The sequence below is a fragment of the Dermacentor albipictus genome, chromosome 3, assembly GCF_038994185.2.
Source record: "Dermacentor albipictus isolate Rhodes 1998 colony chromosome 3, USDA_Dalb.pri_finalv2, whole genome shotgun sequence".
NCBI classification, from domain to species: Eukaryota; Metazoa; Arthropoda; class Arachnida; order Ixodida; family Ixodidae; genus Dermacentor; species Dermacentor albipictus.
This window is the reverse complement of record NC_091823.1, coordinates 139,232,085-139,250,622: the sequence shown is the minus strand read 5'-3', so window position 1 is coordinate 139,250,622 and position 18,538 is coordinate 139,232,085. Positions and strand designations below refer to the sequence as shown.

Genomic DNA, 18,538 nt, shown 5'->3' with positions numbered 1-18,538 from the left:
GCTCACGAATGCGCCCCTGATGCTCTCAAGCCAACTGTCTGACCTGCCGGGGCCTGGTCCTTTGACCTGCCCCGATGATATCGTGTGAGTGAGCAGCTTCTTTGTGTGATTATTCGGTGTTACCTTCTAGGACTATCTAGGAGATGGTCCTAGTATGTGACGTTGTCTTGCTACGTGCCCAGAAAGGCGGTAAAGATTGCAAATGGAGCGTTTGAAAGTCGCACTTTGAGGACTTCGGGGACGTGCATACTTTATGACTGGTTAACTAGGGGCAGCGACAACGCAAAATGCTGCGAAAATTAGTAGTCACGGATTATAAACATAAAGGAGGAAGCCAGGTTAGCAACCACATAAACCTGGTAAACAGAAGGTGGAATACAGTCGGTGACCGACTCCATGGTTCCGTTACAGATCGGGTGCGAATGAAGATATCAGCGAGTGGAGTAACATTAGCCAACGTTAGCTGGCAACATGATTACGAACAAAGTGCCTAAACTGGAGCTGCAGTACAGTGTCATGAGTGTAAACGGCTCAACCAGACAGTCAAACGGCCTGTGGAGATGTGGCCGAGAACATCGAAGTGTTGCTTACATAAGTCAACGACGCTTCGGCAGAGACTTATCACAACAAATACTGTTGCGCCATTTTACTGAAAGCCGATTATAAAATAGAATAAATATAACTAGACTCCTTGTAAGTTTTGCTTTCACAGGTCAACATTTGTCCACAAACTAAATGTCTCAATCAGACTCAATCAAAAAATTACATTTCTGCTTATGTCTCACTCGCACTCAGACTCGTCACAATTCTGCTCAACCACGCTCGCTCGGTTTAAGACGGACCAAAATTATTCTTAAGCAGGTAGATTTGGGCTATGGCTGACCATAATTTTACTCGACCAGGCTCCCTCTAAGGCTCTTAAACAGTCGACTCGGACTGACCCCGACTCAGACTCATGCGTAGGTATATGTGTGAGCGATACGACTTATGAGTCAGTTTGTCAAAATATGCAGGTAATTATCCCCCATTCAACAGTTTGTGAAACCACTATTCTACAATTCGTCATTGTGCAATATTGGACGCAAAGCTTGTAATTCGTGATGCGCTCCACCCCTCTCGCGGAGCTAGTCTTGAACGTGATCCACGTAGGAAGACTATGATCGTTGTTGAGGTATGAAGTCACTGACGAGCCGTTTCCTTGTGCGATTTCAATATGTCGTCACGTCGATCGCAGTAACTCACTCGTTAGCAGGAGTCAGGGCAGCCATATATGTCATGGTCGTCTATTCCAATGAAAGTGGCGATATCGTAGTAGCATAATAAGCCATGACAGAGCACAAAAATCACCGTGATAGCTGGTTTCGAAGAGTCTTCAGGCATGGAAAAGACGGTCTAGAATGTGCAGTTCCAAAAGTTATTGTTGTTTTCGGCGCATTACGCATCTTGAGGCAGCAAGAAAGCTAAGTTGCAAAGTACAAATGACCTGAAGCAATGCGATCGTGATTTCATTAGCTAGTGGAACGATGCTCCTTTGCAGCATAGATTTTATAACACTTGCCATATATTTTTATTCTTTAAGCTTAAGCTTGTAGTCGCCGTTTTTTCTTACACTGCCACCGATGCTTCCTTGCAGCATCTTGATGCTAGTGCTTTGCAACGTGATTTGTTTTCGGTGCGTGCTTGTCTTTGTTGCCACCGTGTTTGCGAATGCTTATCTCCTGCATGCAACAAGTTCTTGTGCTGCTGCGGCCGTCTATTAAAATGCATTGAATGTGAGTGACTTTACAATTTGTGAAGCTGTTCACGCTGACCTGAGAGCACATTTAAAAACAAGGGACATGCTCGCTGTAATACGTGGTGGTAATAGTGTTGCTGGGATAGTCGCTTCATACTATATTACGGAACTTAAAAACTATAGCATCTTAGCGCAAATCGACAAAGGAAACTGGCAGGGAGCGTACAGCCTTCTGTTGTGAGCATGGCACAGTGGAAGGGGGAGTTGTACTTCGGCAGCAAATGGGTATGGGACGGCCGCACGGCCTTTATCTTGAAAGCGATCTGTTTTGAAGGTGCAGTCTAGGTGGACTGACGGCTCGTAGTTTTGCGTGCGCTATGTTTACCCCGCTCAAGTTGCATTCAAGCGATAGACAGCCCGATAGACCCTCGCTGCTGCTGCCATGTTGTCTCACGCCCGCGCGTTGACAGCCCACATACACAGCTTCGCCTAGTCATTCTTCTTCATAGAGTGGAAGTTTGCTTTTTTACTGATACACGTTTAGCTTTGCACATGTTATATTGTTTATGGAAATTTGGTTTGGTAGTTAAGAGGATGTCTTTATTTTCCAGCGTATGCTAGCTCTTGCCAGCGTCTGTGCATAAGCAGCGATGGTAGATGAGGATGTGGTATGTGCGTTTTAACACTTTCAATTAAAATTACCAATTTGTCATATACCTGAACTCACACAATAATAAAGTGCGGGCGGAGCTAGAAACTTTTGAACATTGTTATGTATTCATTAATCTATTTGTATTCTTTCCCCTAGTTTTTTATTTCAGTAGTAATATATACCACCAACAAAATGTCATAATGAGCCCACAATTTTTTTCGACCTGGTAAGTAAAATTTTAGTCGTTCCGTGGCTTGTCGCTTTAAATAGAAATTATATCGATGCGTGAGGTATTCACATAATGCCAGTAAAATATCTTATGCACTTGATCGCCCGCTCCTTACCTCATATTTTTATTATTTATCACAATAGGAAAATTTCCATGTATTGTGTGCGAGACTCGCTGTAGTATTCAAGACAGGCAACAGAAACATTTTTTCCAACTGCCAGCGTATATTTATTTTGTCTCCATATTTTTTTAGGAAGCCTAAAAAAAGCTTTACTTGAACGTTTTACATCCCTGGTTCACCTTCGTAAGATTGTAAATCTAGTGCAATATGGCTTTGAAAAAGACGTCAGTCTATAGAGTTTGCGCTTCGTTCACCGAACGGATATACACTTTATAATGAAGGTTCACAGAACACATCATGGATGGATGAATGGATACAACACAACATAGGCGTGAATAAACGTAAGCTGGGCGATGCGACAGCCCAGGCTTAGTGGAAAAGAGTATCCCAATCGACCCACTTGCGTTGCGTTGGCGAAGCGGCTTAGCACGGTGCATCATCATCGCTAAGCGTGCGTCTTCTCTGCTATCTCTCTTTTCCCCTCTCCTAAGATGGAGCCACACAGGCCTCTTAAGGCGTTATCAGGACAAGCGGTTCGCAGTTAGGCTTGAGATGATCAATGCGCACAGTTTCACTGCCTGGGCTGCAAACGTACTGGAAGATGTGAGATGTTCGATTATATAATTCAGCGGAGAAATTCACTTTCCGATTTAGTACAGACCATGGTATTTGGGAACAAGCTTCGAGGAGAGACCTGGCGTTAGTATTGCAGGCACCCACAACTAAACGAGACAGTAGGGCGAAGACTGGTGGTATGGCGCCCGTCGCCATGACGAAGTTTCTCCTGCGCCTGGCTTTGTTCCGCAAGGGTACGAGTAAGTTGCCGTCCTTATCGTGCATATCAGGCGGCTTCCGAATTCGGTGTGTTTTCCAATGAGTTGGAACTGCAAGGAAAGATGGTGTCAATAGGAGTTGAAGTTCACCGGCCAGTGAGTAAAAAGAAAGTGGAAAATTCTCTCGGTGTTTGTGGTGCGATGTTGTAGGCGTACGTGGCGAAGGGAAGGATAAGGTCGCAGTTGGTCTGTGTAGAGGTGAGATACATGGAACGCATGCCGCTAAGAGTTGAATTGAAGCGCTCTGTTAGGGAAATTGCGCAAAAAATCCCCAGTCGATGTGGGTGAGAAGGCAAATCTGGGACAAAGACGATGACACCACTGAGATCACATGGACACGTATTCCATTTGAGACCACGTGCAATAGTGTCCATTATGCGCTGAAAGGTTGCGGGAGTGTTTCAGAGGTCAAAATACATCATAGTAAATTCACATTGGTCGTCTGATGCAATAAAAGCAGTTTTCAGGAGATGAGCTGCAGCCATAGAGACTTGTCAATAAGCGGAACGCAGATTGACAGAGGAAACGAACTCTGCAACTTGCAGACAACCTACGAAGGCGTCGTCGATCCGCGGAGCAGGGTAACAATCCTTTTAGGTTATCGTGTTTAACCAGCAATAACTCGCATAGAATCGTATCCTTCTTCTGAACTTTAACCAGTGCGAACGATCAAAGACTGCTTGGTGGCTGATTAATGCTACACTTCAGCATGTCACCTGCTTGATCATCAATGACGCCGCGTTCTGTTGCCCATACGCGGTATGATCGTTGCCGCAGCGGGGAGTGTGGGCTCGTGTTGATCTGGAGGCACACAGTTGACTTTAAGCCAAGCGACATACTGTAACAGTCAAAATCAGAAGGAAACTTATCAAGAAAAAAACAGAAAGTCATGGCGTTGCATCGGGTGCAAGCCGTTGTCGATCGCATGGCGGGAAAGGTGTTAGGATGATGCAGCATTTAGAGGTCTAGTGTGTATTTCCGATAAACCATACGAAGCTGGAAAAGTGGCAAGGATTTGAAGGGCTCCACTTGGCCGAGGGATTCATTCCGAAGCAATGGAAACGGGAACGGAAATTGGGTGCGTGCAATTGATACCGTGACGGTAGCATCAAGGGCAAGCACGGCGGCTAGATGTGGGTGCCGTGTCGATGAACAAAAGCATCGCAAGGCTCGAAATGAGCACCGCGATTGAAACTGTTGAAACAGAACGCTCGTGCCAGGACAGATGCACGTGGAGAAATCACAATGTAGGGAGCGATAATCAAGTTCGCGCAGGAAAGCAGAGCGCCATCTCATGTGATATCGCAAAGTGGAAAGAAGGTGAGTTCAGCATGGAAGCATCAATTACTGCTTGAAAGAAGTAAATAAGATCCCACCCTAAAATACTACCGTTTGCAAAAAAATCTTCTTGAATGACAAGTATGGCGGAGCACGCAGCCGCATGCTCGAAATGCTGTGCGGAGGCCATGTGCAGAAATGGGCGAAAGGAAGGTGTCGCGACTTTCGGAACGGTACAGCAGAGCTTTTTGTGAATTACAGAGACGGCTGCCCTTGCGTGCATGAGAACAAGCGTAGGGATACGTTCGACAGCGACTTCAATACGTTGGGCGGCAAATGACGAGGGCTCGGGATTTGCACCAACAATGGACTTTTGGACTAGGTGCGCCAACAATGGACTAGATGCGCCAGTGAATGACGACTTGAGATCACGTTCTCATGCTTGCAAAAGTACGCCGGAGGTCGTGTGTGGCCGTGATCGCACTCCGGCTTCGGGATAGGTAAGCGGAGGCGGCGACGAGCAAATCCGCCGTTATGGTCACAGCGCGGCTTCGGCGCATGCTGGCGGAGCCGTGAATGGAAGCGTCTAGTCGGCTGGAAGCCCTTCGGACACCTGCTCTTGTATTATGTGCCCTACCATGACTAAGGGAAGAGCTAGGCTCCGGCGTACAGAATATCAGGGAGAGCTTTCGAGCCATTTGCTCCCGTACGAAAACTTTGAACTGGGGGATCAGAAATGTGGTGCGCAGAGTAAAAGTCATGTTGGACAGCAGCTCTTCTGGCACGGAAGGGAGACGGGTGGCCAAGCTTTGTTGGCAGAGCCCGTCATAGCTATGAAACATGTCAATAACTTCTGAGAAAGCTTCGGAGGCTTTTAGAAAGCACAATTAGGAAGGCACCCTTTTCAATGTCCTTGCCTATATGCTTGATCGTGTCCGCATTAGTCACTGAGGCACCAATCCGCTTGCTCAGGTCTACGTCACACTTCTGATAATTAGTGAAAGTCACCCCGCGCTACTGCGCTCAAGACAGTGGACGTTGCCCCGCACTAAGCTCGCGAACCGCAGGACGGCCGAAGACATCGGTAAGCTTGGTCTTGAATGCAGTCCGGTGTGGATGGTAATTCATGGTTTCAAAATAAGTCAGCGACTTTTTTCTAGCAAAAAAATACTATTTGTCAATTTGGTGTTGCCATCCAACTGCTCATGGAGACTCACTTGGTCGTCCTAGGATGACTACTTGTGTGCAACATCGTAGAAATCAGAGCCCCTAAATAAGGTGGAGTCGCTCTGACGAGCGTGCCATAAAATACGATGGGGCGGGGTCAAGGTAATGTTATATTTGTTTTCGTACTCGTCGTGTTGATATGTAGCGCCGGGCTGCGCAACTCCTGTTTTAGGGAAAGCCATGCATTCTCCAGTAAATATATGGAAGGCTCACAGGACACGTCGTCGGCGCGAACAAACAACCGGCGCAAAACGACAGCCTAGGTTTAGTCGAAAACAGTCTCCAGTTCAGGCCTCTTGCGGTCAGAGGCTGCTTGCGGGCCGCTGATGCGGCTTCGGAGCATGCCTATTTTTCTCTGGGTTGCCATCTGACCCGCTAGAGCTCGAAAACTTTCAAAATCAAAGCTTATGTGGGAGGAGGCACGAAAAGAGACCGCCATGGCTAAGGTTGATTTAGGCTCGCCAGCCGTGACGCCGGGGTGTCCCTAGCATGGCAGACACCGCGACCGCTCACGTCCAGCGTGCTAGCGTGCTCTATTGTCGTGCTACATGCACGTGAGCCGTCTTCTTCTTCACCGGCTCCGGAGGAAATATTCACGCCCCTACAATGTCCTCCTCGCTCCTAGTGCGAAACACGCTAGAAATGTGTGCAAAAAGGCGCGCGTATGCAAAGAAGACAGACTGCAGCACTATGTACATGAATGTCAATGCCTACACTCCGTTGCAGACATAGCAGTCAACACTGTGGAGGCTAGAGAGACTTCATGCAGTGGCTTCATTCGCATTTGAATATAGTTCGATGCTTTTTTAACCACAAATGCGTGCAACTGTTTCTTTATATAGGCTACGTAAGAAGCGCAAGTATGGAATGACACAAGTTCTTATCCTTCGAATCAAACAGACTGTAGTTTACCGATGCTAAAGCGTTGTTTTAAATCAATTTTTTTGGCCTTGTTTTTTTGCGGGGGCGGGGGGGGGGGTGGTATTTGGAACCCGTCCCCTGGAGATTCACGTGCATGCTCGCGCAAACGAACGCTGTTGGCGCGCATCGATACATGAACGGGACGTGTGAAGTCAAAATGTTTCTTGACCGAACATCTTGCGTGGCTTCCACAGCGTTGACTGTTATGTATGGAGCGGAGTATAGCGTCCGTTAATGAGTCCAAATAAAGCCTGTTTCGGGCAACGGCACACATAACAATGGTGGTGGCTACTGGCAGTATCTGGACACAGGGCGCATTGTGGGCGGCTATTGAGGGCGTCGTCTTGCGGTGTCGAAGTCTTAGCGCCGAGTCCAATGCAGCTCCACAAGCAGAGTTGATGCGTATTTTGTGGTTCTTGGCGCGTGCTGAGAGTTCATGCATGCCGTTGAGTGGAATAACGCCGAATACGGTGTCGTCGAACAGCATGCAACGGTGCCATTGGCGGGGAACTGCGAATGTCACTGCGTGGCGTATTGCCCTTGCTGATTCATGTTGCGTCACCATTACAGGTATGGGCACAGTTCAGCAGGGCCGTGAATTGTGAGGACCAGCAAGGCCTTGGTCTCAAGATGGCGTCGTAGTGAGTGCGGCTGCTCTTCGTCCACTGCATATTTTGCCAGGGCTTTGGTCAGAGGTGCAACGGAAAGCATATGCTGTCGCCGTTGGCGTTGCCGGGTTCACACAATCCGAATGTATTGTACCAGGCAGCACTGGCAGCGTAGGTTGTGAGCGAGGCGAAGCAATAGTGATGCCGTAGTGCGAAACCACAGCCTGCCACGGGTTCTCGTAGATTACCGAGCCTGGCATAGTATTAAGCTCCGACAAAAGACCGTCTGGCAGGTGATGACTTGCGTGTAGATAGCGCAAATATTGGCCACTCACGTAGACGCAGAAGTCATTCTCGAGCTGAAGACCCCAATTGGCAGATCTCCTCCTGCAAAACTTTGTTAAACTACGGAAGGAATCCGCGGAAGGTGCGATCCCAGAACGTCGCAAGGCTCACCTGCTGCTGCTTTCGGTGAAATCTCAAATGCAGATAGCGTCAGTGTTGCGATGGTCGCTGAAGGCATTGCCAAGCTTTTGCTTATGGAATCGCCGTGCCTGCGAGTCAGATTTGCGCCTAGTGGAGCTGGTGGGCGAGCCTCTAACTAAGTGATGAGTAAGGTGCCCCCAAACGGAAAGCTAATAGTTGGCGGGAACGTCCAAGGAAGGAGAGTGGCGGGCCTTAGAGTAGCCGAAAGCGCTTACGTTTGTCCAAGTGAATACATTGGAAAGTGTCGTCGCGCAGCTGCCTTTGTAACGGATTTTTAACGGGTAAATGGGGAGGAGGCTAACGGATGGACTAGATGTTTGATGCTGGGACCGGAGAGTGGTGACTATCGGCATGAGTGGATACAGGCCATGTGGGACGACAAAACGTGGAATGACGCGCGGTTCAAATGATGTTACGGCTGAAGGCTCGAGGTGGTGTATTGAGCAAGGATGGCTGCACGCAAGTCCTCGTAGAAGTCAGGACCGCGGAGTGCTAGGCGGTGCTTGGAACACAGCTGGAGCGTGCAACTTGTTGATATGGAAGTGGCTGTCCATTTGTGTGAACCAGGTGTCCGACATGTCGATGTAGAATTTGTGGACACTTGGTTTTTAAGCGCGCTAGTTTGTTCTCGTTTTTGCGCTACGTGCACGTAAGCTGTCTTCCTGTCTAGTGGGTTTGGAGAAGATAGTTGTGCCGATACAATTTGTTCGAGGTGTTTCTTCCGACCACTCGAAAGCTTTCGATAGCATTAGTCATCAGGCTCATCTTCATCTTCAAACTTCATCACTGTCGTATAACACGTAATGCCCACTCTTTATGTAATCGTATCTACATTGCCGAATACAGTATGTAGAAAGCAACATGCTCACAACTTCTCTGAAGCTGGTTAATGTACGAGTCTCTGAGGGAAGTATGCTAGGCCCATTTTGTTTATTCTATATGCCAATAAACATGTTACCACTGATGAGTCGGTGAAGTTCGTCATTTACGCTGACCGTACAAATCCCTTCTTCTCTCGTCGCTCGATTGTGGAGTTCGCAAATCATATCAACCTCATTTACATTGAGTTTATCTCGCGTCTATGCAACACTATGTACAACAGAATGACAGTAATGCAAAAGCAGTAATATATACTATCCACCTCACAAAGATCTTACCATGCAGTCTCTATTTATCAACGGCGCAAAAGTGGAATACGTTCAGGGCTTCAAAACTAGCGGCATCCTCTTTTCTACAGTTATGTCATGGGACACACATGTTGATTCTTTGGCAAGCTTCTACGCACTATGAGTTGGTTGCAACGAAATGGCATAGGGTCTCCATATCTGTTCTTCTATTTCTATGTAACTCGCTATTTTTTCTATTTTGATCCTAAGCGTTCGTGTTTGACCCACACCTACAAATGAAAGATATTTTATTACAAAACTGAGTGATAGATTAACCTGCGAGGTAGCTTATTTGTCTGATAGAGCCGAATTATTAACTCAACTACACATTTTTAATGTTACGTCCCTTCATGATTTTATGCTTTCGCGCTATAATATTTTTTTGTTTAAAAACGAAACACGCTGCATCGCAAAACACTCCAAACTTAACTGAAGAACAGTCGCATGTCACACTTGTAATTCAGAACTATGGAATGTAAGAGGCTGTCCCTGCAGCAATCGAGAACAAATGAATCACTAACGGCTACTTTCATTGTAAAATATTTAGCAACAAGATAGCGGCCTCGTTGTTGGAATCATCTCACTGCAACAAGTGTGGGACATGTTCTTGTAAAAAGTTTGTTTTTCTTCGGCATTGCTGAGAGGTGGAATTAGACGTTCTTCTACCTTTTCTTGCCATTACTAACCTCTGTGTCATATGTGAAGGTATTACGTTGTCACTTCATTTGTCTGGAGACGGGATAATACTTTGCTGTAAGTGTTTGTTAGGCATAAAGGTCGCCGTCTAGTGCTGTGTTCCAGAAATTTTAAATTATGTATGTGTGAGGGATCGGCTGGCCAGGATATGGCAAGGCGGAACGAAAAGCGGACACTGCTCGAGGCAATGCGTGGTCGGAAGGAAACTTGTATGGAGTCACCGGTGGATTTCATTCTCACCGTAGTAAGGAAACAGTGGCAAAGTTTCGATAGTTCATGGTCACCAACATTGTACATGTAGCGTGCATGTGTTTACGTGATGCATTCGCGCAAACACAAGTAACGACATATCTATAACAGGAACTTGTATCTGAAACGTTGCGAAGCGAGAAGAGGCAGGGACTTCCTACGCTACACGAAAAGTGAGTCCGTATCTCTTCTTCCAAGGTTGAAACTTGCCGAGCTGCTGTCAGAGACGCTGGCTGTAGTCACAGACACTGCGCACTTTCGACGCGACCGCGGGGAAACGCAGACGGCATCGCTGGTAGCTCCGTGTCAACGTTTGGTGCGTTGCGTCGCTGGTGCTACTACGCATGCAATATAAACCAGAGACGCAGACGGCATCGCTGGTAGCTCCGTGTCAACGTTTGGTGCGTTGCATCGCTGGTGCTACTACGCTGGTGCTAATACGTCGTTACAGGACGGGCATATCCAAAAGCCTTCCCACGGAGTGCGACAAAAATGGAAACATGCTCAAATCTTAAGGCTGAAGTCGGTTGGTGGGGCCCGTTTTACAGCTCAACGGTTCCTCTAACCGCCACTGGCCCAGCAGAGGGAAAGGCATTGACGCACGCGCACGCACCCTAAGGCACTGTCGGCGTCTTTCTTGCGGAGGGGGACAAGGAACGAATGCACGCGCGAAGCTTAATCATGCCATTCGCTGAACGGAGACAGTACTATAGAGCCTAAGCAGACATCAGGGCTCCGCGAACGCCACGGGGAAAGGATACCAGAATGCGCGCACAAACGCTAACGTGTTCCCGCCGTTACTGCTTCCTAGGTGATTCTTTAACGGTTGCAGGTGCTCAGCCTCCCTGAAACGTCCAGGCTTTCATCGATGCTTTCGTGGGATAACATAAATTGTTCAGCGCACGGCTCAGTCGTAACAGACTGCACCGACGCGGGAGGAAGCTGCCGATGGGAAGTGAACTACATCTGCAGCTGCAGGGACTGCACGGGTAGTCGTAGCCTCAGGTGGGTGTCCAACAGCTCGCGTCCAGTAGAAGGTCGGTGAATCTCTCGCTACCGGTGTTTCATTCCGCATTGAGAACACCACTAATGCCTTGTGAGGTGAAGCCGCTATCTCTGGCTGAAAGTAGGCGTCAGTCGGAACCACATCGAAAACGCAACCACTTAGCGGGCAAGCAGGAAACACATTCTCACCAAGCTCCACAAGGCTTATGGTCCCGTTTCTATGCCATGCTAGTATATGAAAATAACACAGCAGCACTAAAATCTCACTCATGAATTAATGTAGTGAAGAACACACTCAAAAGAGAAGCATAACTGAAAAAAAAACTAAGGCAGGAATAAAAACGCCCTGATTTGATATCATCAGTGCTCATCCTTGTGGTACAGGGTTCGACTTAAGCCATAGGCGTTACTGTTTTAATTCCACTTGTTTTAACGTGCGCGCAAAGAATGCTGCTGCAAAGCAAGGATTCAGTGTAGCAGAAGGCCATCTTTGATGACAGTGTTTGTAGCCATTTGAGAGAGCAGTGCTTCGTCTCAATGGGGAATTTTGAGCCAGCAAGATAGGAAGACAGTTTCTTAGGAGTCCTTACAATACACGCGCATTTTTTCTCGGTGGCGCTGTACACCTGTTCGCGATTGGTCTACTTATGACTTGCCTAGAGAGCCAGGTGCTCTTCCTATCCCTCACCCTTTTCTCCACATATAACACCCATGCCACCTACGCTACCATCACACTAAACTTTGAACTACTTAGTGCAATCCGGCGATATGAATACTGGTTGACTTGTTAATGCGGCCTTCAGGGAGCCGAAAGCACTTTCCCGTTTTTGTCCATGATGACCTCTTGGGGTGCTGTTTTTCTGAGGGCAGCGGTTAGACTACTTGCCGATTCCGAGTACTTTGCAATGTACCTCCGATAGTTGCCTGGGACACCTCAGAACGAGCCAATGTCTGTCTTCATGCACGACTACGGAAAATCCTGTCTTACGACCCCCTTCACGCCGGTGGTGACGGCTCCGACTAATCACATGTTCAAGGTGGATTCCTTCTACCTGCGCCACGTGACATTTCGGAGTCTTGGCTCTTGAGCCTGATTCGCGTGGGCGCATCAGTACAGCCTGCTCAGGCCAGGACGCGGAAAATGGCACTACATCGTTTAGACATGGCAAAGCGAACCCGTCTTGCCCCCGCAGCACTCTGTCCATAAGGCTCGCAAAAGAGTATGGCACGTTCATTAAGCTAAAGCTCAATCCTTTGGAGCGAAAAGTACCCAATGGTGAAATGAATGCAGCGTATATGCTAGCCTACTCTCTGACGGGAGCCTGCCAGTAACCTGTGACCATATTGACACGTGTACTTATGTTTATCGGGCGACCACGTTTCGCCGCCTAACAAATGTTATCGCACAGCGCGGGATGCGCCTGCATGTATCAAAAGTTTCTGAAAAGTTATCAATGTTTCTATCCGCTGTCTGTTGTCGCCAAACCTTGTGTTATCTGATTTCATCGCCTGACGCGAATGGTGTAGAACTCTGTGGAAGGCACGAAGGTCCCAACGATTAGTCTGGAACATTCGACGACTGCTCTATAAAAGCCGACGCGCTTGACCCGCTGATCAGATTTTCGACGATCGCCGACCGTATTCCCCGCTATCGTTGTGCTATAAGTGTAGCCTGTTTTGTGTGCACAGGTTCGCCCAATAAAAGTTAGTTTTGTCGTTCACAGTATTGCTACTGTGTTATTCAACGTTACCACCACGTGACAATATCTAGGGTGGAAATGAATAGAGCGCTGCTAGCTCTCTGGAAGCTCCCTTAAATGTTGGGAATCGGGCAGATTACATCCTGTGTGATGGAATTTTGCTTGCGGTAACCAACGCAATGACGCTTATCTCTTCCAGGTACTTCAACGAAGATCAAAGGCAAGGTGTAGTCGTCTCACGAGTCTCTATCACTCCCAGTACCAACACTTTCTTCACTTTGGCTACCATAATGTCATACTGACGCGATGATACGGGGTATGCCTTAGACCACGCTGGCGGGGAGGACGGTATTTCGACGTCATGCGTGAGCACAGATGCCCTGCCTGGATTGTCCACAAAAATATTCGGATACTCATGCAGTAAATTTTGCCCCTCTTTTTTTTCTGGTCAGTTGCCAGCTGCGCTTTAGAAACCAGATTGTTAATTACTTCATCAGTGGCTTCTCCGTTCGTCGCCGAAATTAACTCTGGAAACTCCACTGCAATGTCTTCAGGTACGTTTAGAGAAACGCCCACAACTGCTTCCCATTATCTCTTGGCTTGAGCATATTACGAAGGTAAATTTGCTGTACCGTCTGATACTCATGTAGACTCACTACGTAGCTGGTGTCTGATAGTTTTTGAACAACTTAGGCTGGGCCTTCCCATTGTACATATATTTAGGTTTTCTGTGATGTTCATAGAATCATCACTTTATCGCCCTCCACAAACTGACGAGGCCTGGCTGTGAAATCATAACGCATCTTCGCTCACTCCTGGACGTTAGATATTGCGTCGCTTGATACTTGCCGAGTTTTTTTCATACCTAGACGTAGCTTAAGGGCGTATTTCAGCCTTCCCACAATTCTCGAATTGTGCAGAGCGTAGACCACAGGGCGAATGTCAAGAATGTCAAATGTTGAAATGCCTCATTTCACCTTTCAAGCCATTCCAATAGGTATCTGGCTGGCATTGTTCAAATCACCAAACACAAGCCCGACGAAGCTAATGCCACGTCCCACTACCAGTACTGTTCTTTACTTGCAACATTATTGCTGATACCGGGGCACCATTTCTGGTGCTACTCTGTCTTTACTGCCGGATACGTTATCCGTTGAAATTTATTTCAGTCTCTGCATTATATTACATGCTGCGTGTTAAACAACATTCCGATTACGCATATGTGAAAGTGCACACGGCCACTGCTTACCATGCGGATGCCGTAAAACATATCCCTTCGAACATCTTCCAAGACGTCCGCGGTTAGTATGGTTGGTGGCACCATGCGGCAGTTAACGGAGTTGATATCGGGTTCGTCATGGTGCACATTCACAACAAAAATATCCACCGGCACATGCCTGCACAAACACATAGATGATCGGTATGTGGCCAGCTTCATTAGGTGCATTAGGTTAATAATCCGTCATTACACTTAGTTTTTTTCCTTCCATGATGGCTGAGTGATAAAGAGCGCTGCTTCTTTTGCGCAAAGTGCCGTCGGACACATTCCAGTGTGTCGTGCAATGCTAGGCTAGTTCTCAGGGTGCCGCTCAGAATAACGAGAGGAAGGATTTCTTAATTCCCACTGTTACATACTTTAAGCCAATTCATCATTATGAGACGCAATATCCCCCGACGTATCACACTCGCTACATTTTGAATTCATCTATTAACCATCGAAGCGAAAGAATGTACAAGGCTAGCATAAGCAATGTCAATAACTTTATATCATTATGACACTCAGAGTTATATAGACGCCATTACGACGACTACCAAGGCAACTTCATTCAAGCTGCAGGACTCAGGGTGACTTTCTTGATAAACCACGCACGATCGCATAGATACCACATGCACTGGAGCAAGCTTACATTATTCAAGGCGGCACCCATGGCGTGAGTATAATTTTTTTCAGGCAGAAATAATGCTTGGGATAGCTTCCGATAAATAACATTTGAATGCAATATGACTAAATCGAAATCCGATGATAATAAATTTAGTATACGTGGGAGGACGTGAGAACGTATATAACTACCGTCACAGCCCGTCATCATGTCAAACTGACCAGCATTAGCTAATGGCTAAAAGCCACTGATGAAGCTGATCCCCTTATGAACCCTATGAACTCTGAATTGTAAAGGTACGTGAAATATCTTCCATGAAGTATCATTTTCAGTTAATGATGGCGTTAGCAATAAACCAAGTCAAAATCTTTATATCACCTTGACATCTGCGACAGCCATTCAGCCATAGTTCTCATTTAAAATGGGCCATGCCTCGTGCCATGTGGGAAAGGTATGAGGCAGAACTAATCTCGAAATGATGTAACTTTCAGTTATTGCGTTTAGCATTGAATGAATATCGCGAGAAGACGTATTGCTACGATCGAAACTAATTTTGTATGAGGCGCAAACTGCACCACTGCTTTTATAATTTGTGGCGCAGCCTGCCAATGCGCCTGATTGCTGTCTTTGAGGAACCCTTGTGATGTTGGTTCAGTACCGCCTAGCATCGGGGAAATTTTGAGGGACATTTTTCGTTATTGCAGAGCACCACATGCCCAGTGATGCATGCCTAATTACCCTAGCTGGCGTCAGAGACGTTTATTGAAGAGCGTCACACACCTACTGGCACATACCCAGTGATCCAACTTGGCTTGAACGAGGTTCGTTAGAGAACAGCAGACACCGAGCGGCACATATCTAGTGCACCAAGTCAGCGTGAAAGATTTTCTTCGAACCGTGCCACCGACCTAATTCCCGCATCTGCCGTGACCCATGCTGGCGTGAAAGATTCATTTAGGAGCCGCATGCACATGCACATTGCCACATACTCTGTGACCCAAGTTGGTTCGATAGTTGGTTTCGTATCCTGTTACCTCAGCACAGCTGCCCAATGCGCGACCCTTTCGACCCCTGACAACCCCGTAACCCAGCTAAGCGGCAGAACGGTGAAATACAAGCATATACAGTAAAAAAAACACAGACATAGTCCCCGAAATGTGCACGACCATCCTAAGAATGCTAGTGTACGAAGACACATTCGGAGATGTGCTTAGGATACTGTAACATCTCAGCCGACTTTGACAGCGAAGCTGTGATGGCTAGGGTTCCGTGCATTTTTGTTCTGCATCAAGAAACTGTGGGCCAATCCTGGTGATAGTGCACAAAGGGTCCAAGGGCAAGGGCACATACCCCTGCGGACTCCGGGTAGTGGGCTGCGGAACTTCTAACGCGGCTTTTGACTGCACTCTTAGCGAAGTCCTGCATAGCGTCCCCCGTATATGGGATATGTTCTCGCTTTATCCCATACTACCGCATATAAGTGTTCTTTCAATCGAGATCATGCGTGACAAAACGCGGCCGACCTGCTGCTCACGGCGGTATGCGCCCGATGAGCAAACAGAGTTCGTACGCAGCCCTGGAAATTTGGCGGCCAAAAAGCGTGCAGATGCGCTGAGAGAACGTAACAAAGCGAAATGCGCAAGGAGTTATGAGAGAGAAGCTGTGAGGAAGAAAGAAAAATGAAAGGCAAAAGGAGCGAGCGAATAGACTTCGAAAGAAGTCGTCACCCCTGCGCGTCACTTTCACGGTGGTGGATTAAAGACTGCGCCGGCCGGGAATGAGCAAAACATAGCGTGAGCCGGCGAACAAGGCGATTATTTTCGGTGGCAGTTATCGTCATAACTTTACCAGCGACGTTATGCGACTGTGTGCGCGTTGTGTACGCATCTGGACGCGTCGATGAACGTTCTCAGTGTTGTAAGTGATGTTCGATTCCGCCCATGTTTCCGGGAATTGTAACGAGCCAGTGACACTCGACATCTCGTGGGAGTGCGACCACAGGGCGCCAATCAGCAGCGGTGAGCCTCCATGTGTGCCTGACCGTCGGACTCCGGAGTGCGCGTTGTACAACTGCGACCCAGCGTTCACTTGGCGGGTTGATGTTTTCTTACCATACTACTAAATGCTTAATTTCTTCCATTGCATTATTATAAGTCAGCAGATAGCAAATCTGGGTGATTAAACATCTGAATGTGTAGTACTAATGCGGATACGCGCATGGAAGTTTTGGCGTATGAACTACCTATCACTGCAGGCGTAGTTCCGTTTCGATTTCCTCAGGTTGCATTATTGCTGGCGTTATATTTCGCTAGGTGTACCTTAGTACCTTAGCCAGGTGTACCTTAGTTTAAATTTCATGCGCGGATTTTTACAAGGACTTGCGCTTTATCGCGCTGCTAGCAAGCGTGTATAGCCTTGCAACCATGAAATTTTCCGTTGTTCTTATCCCCTTCGTGCACTTTGCAAAAGGAATTCATTGTAGTTCCTAGTTCAAGTTTGTCGAACGACTGCTTTATTTTGAATAGTTTCGCGGTTTGTTACGTACTTTCCTCGTTGTAATCTGTAGACTTGCGTGGGTTTCTCGTTTTTCTGCTCAATGGGTCGAGTTGACTGAAATACAAAACCTATTTTAGTTCGAAGCTCGTTTGAGGCGAAAATAATAATTTAACTGTGACGACTCGCAGCAGAGAAAAAGCCTCGGTTTATGCTAGAAGCAGGATTGCCACAGTATATCCGGGAGAGGAGCAGTACAGTCGTTAATTTTAGAAGGAGCGAAGTTCTATGCCACTGGCAAAATTTCAATGGCGCGATATCTCACCTCGACCTATGAGTTTCAAATTTTATTGCAGACTGAAAAAAGTGGATGTCTGTACTTTTGTCGTTTCCTAGTGTTGTCAGAAAGTAGCGTTGCATTGCTAAAAAACTATGAAACAATAAGAAGAAAACCTAACAAGTTCGACATTTCGCTTATTTCTATTGATTGCTGTGTAGTCTTAATTTGCGTCTATGAGGTACCCACTGACTCAAAATAGGCCTCAATAAGACCTTTCTTGGGAGATTTTGTTCCTCATATTATAAAATTTCGGCAATTTTTTTTATTGTCACTTGACTGGGTTTTTTTTCTGTTTTTTTCTACACAGGATTAAAGCACCAGAGTTCGACAGTAATAAACCCAATGCCAAAGAAAGCAGTATACCGGGATCTCCAATGCCACTATAGAATGCACCATAGCACCGATAACTGAAGATCAGGCCCAGAATACGGTGCGCAAAGATCGTGTGCTTATCATGAAGCACACAAAAGAATAGCTGATATTTAGCGGTTACAAAAAGTGGGGTGGGGTGCAGAAATAGACAAGTGTTTGAAATGTTGCTCGCATGTGAGTGACATTCAAGCACTTGCACGCGCTGTACTATCGTACAAGAGTCCTCTCACTCGTTTCTGATGATTTCACAAGAGTTGGAAGTCAATGAGTTCAGGCGAGTGTAAATGAACCCAGATGCGGCTGAACGCCAGCAAGTGTAAGGGGTATAAATGAGTGCCCTTGAGCGCCACCTGAGGATGTGGGTCAATTAGTTATTATCTGCAAATGGGAAGAAATATGACTCAAACTATAAGCCCAAGCACAATGCTTTGATTTCGAAGAGGAGAAGTATTGCTGGTGCAGAATGTGAAGAGTGCCACTCAGCACATTTTGCTAGCTGTAGTTGCTTCATTACACATGTTCGTTTATTAATATGGCTTGAATGCTT

At 46.9% G+C, this 18,538-nt stretch overlaps 1 protein-coding gene across 5 annotated transcripts in view; it reads right to left on the bottom strand.

The window, feature by feature from the left end:
• LOC135917742 (uncharacterized) overlaps positions 1 to 18,538 on the bottom strand; it is a 100,710-nt gene that overhangs the window by 14,959 nt on the left and 67,213 nt on the right. For 4 of the 5 annotated variants that reach the window (XM_070534730.1, XM_070534733.1, XM_070534734.1 and 1 more), the window contains exon 6: positions 14,156 to 14,303. The exons of the other annotated variant lie outside the window; for it this stretch is intronic. In XM_070534730.1, the coding sequence (XP_070390831.1) occupies positions 14,156 to 14,303 (148 nt within the window). The remainder of the gene's footprint in view (positions 1 to 14,155; positions 14,304 to 18,538) is intronic. 5 annotated transcript variants of the gene reach the window in all.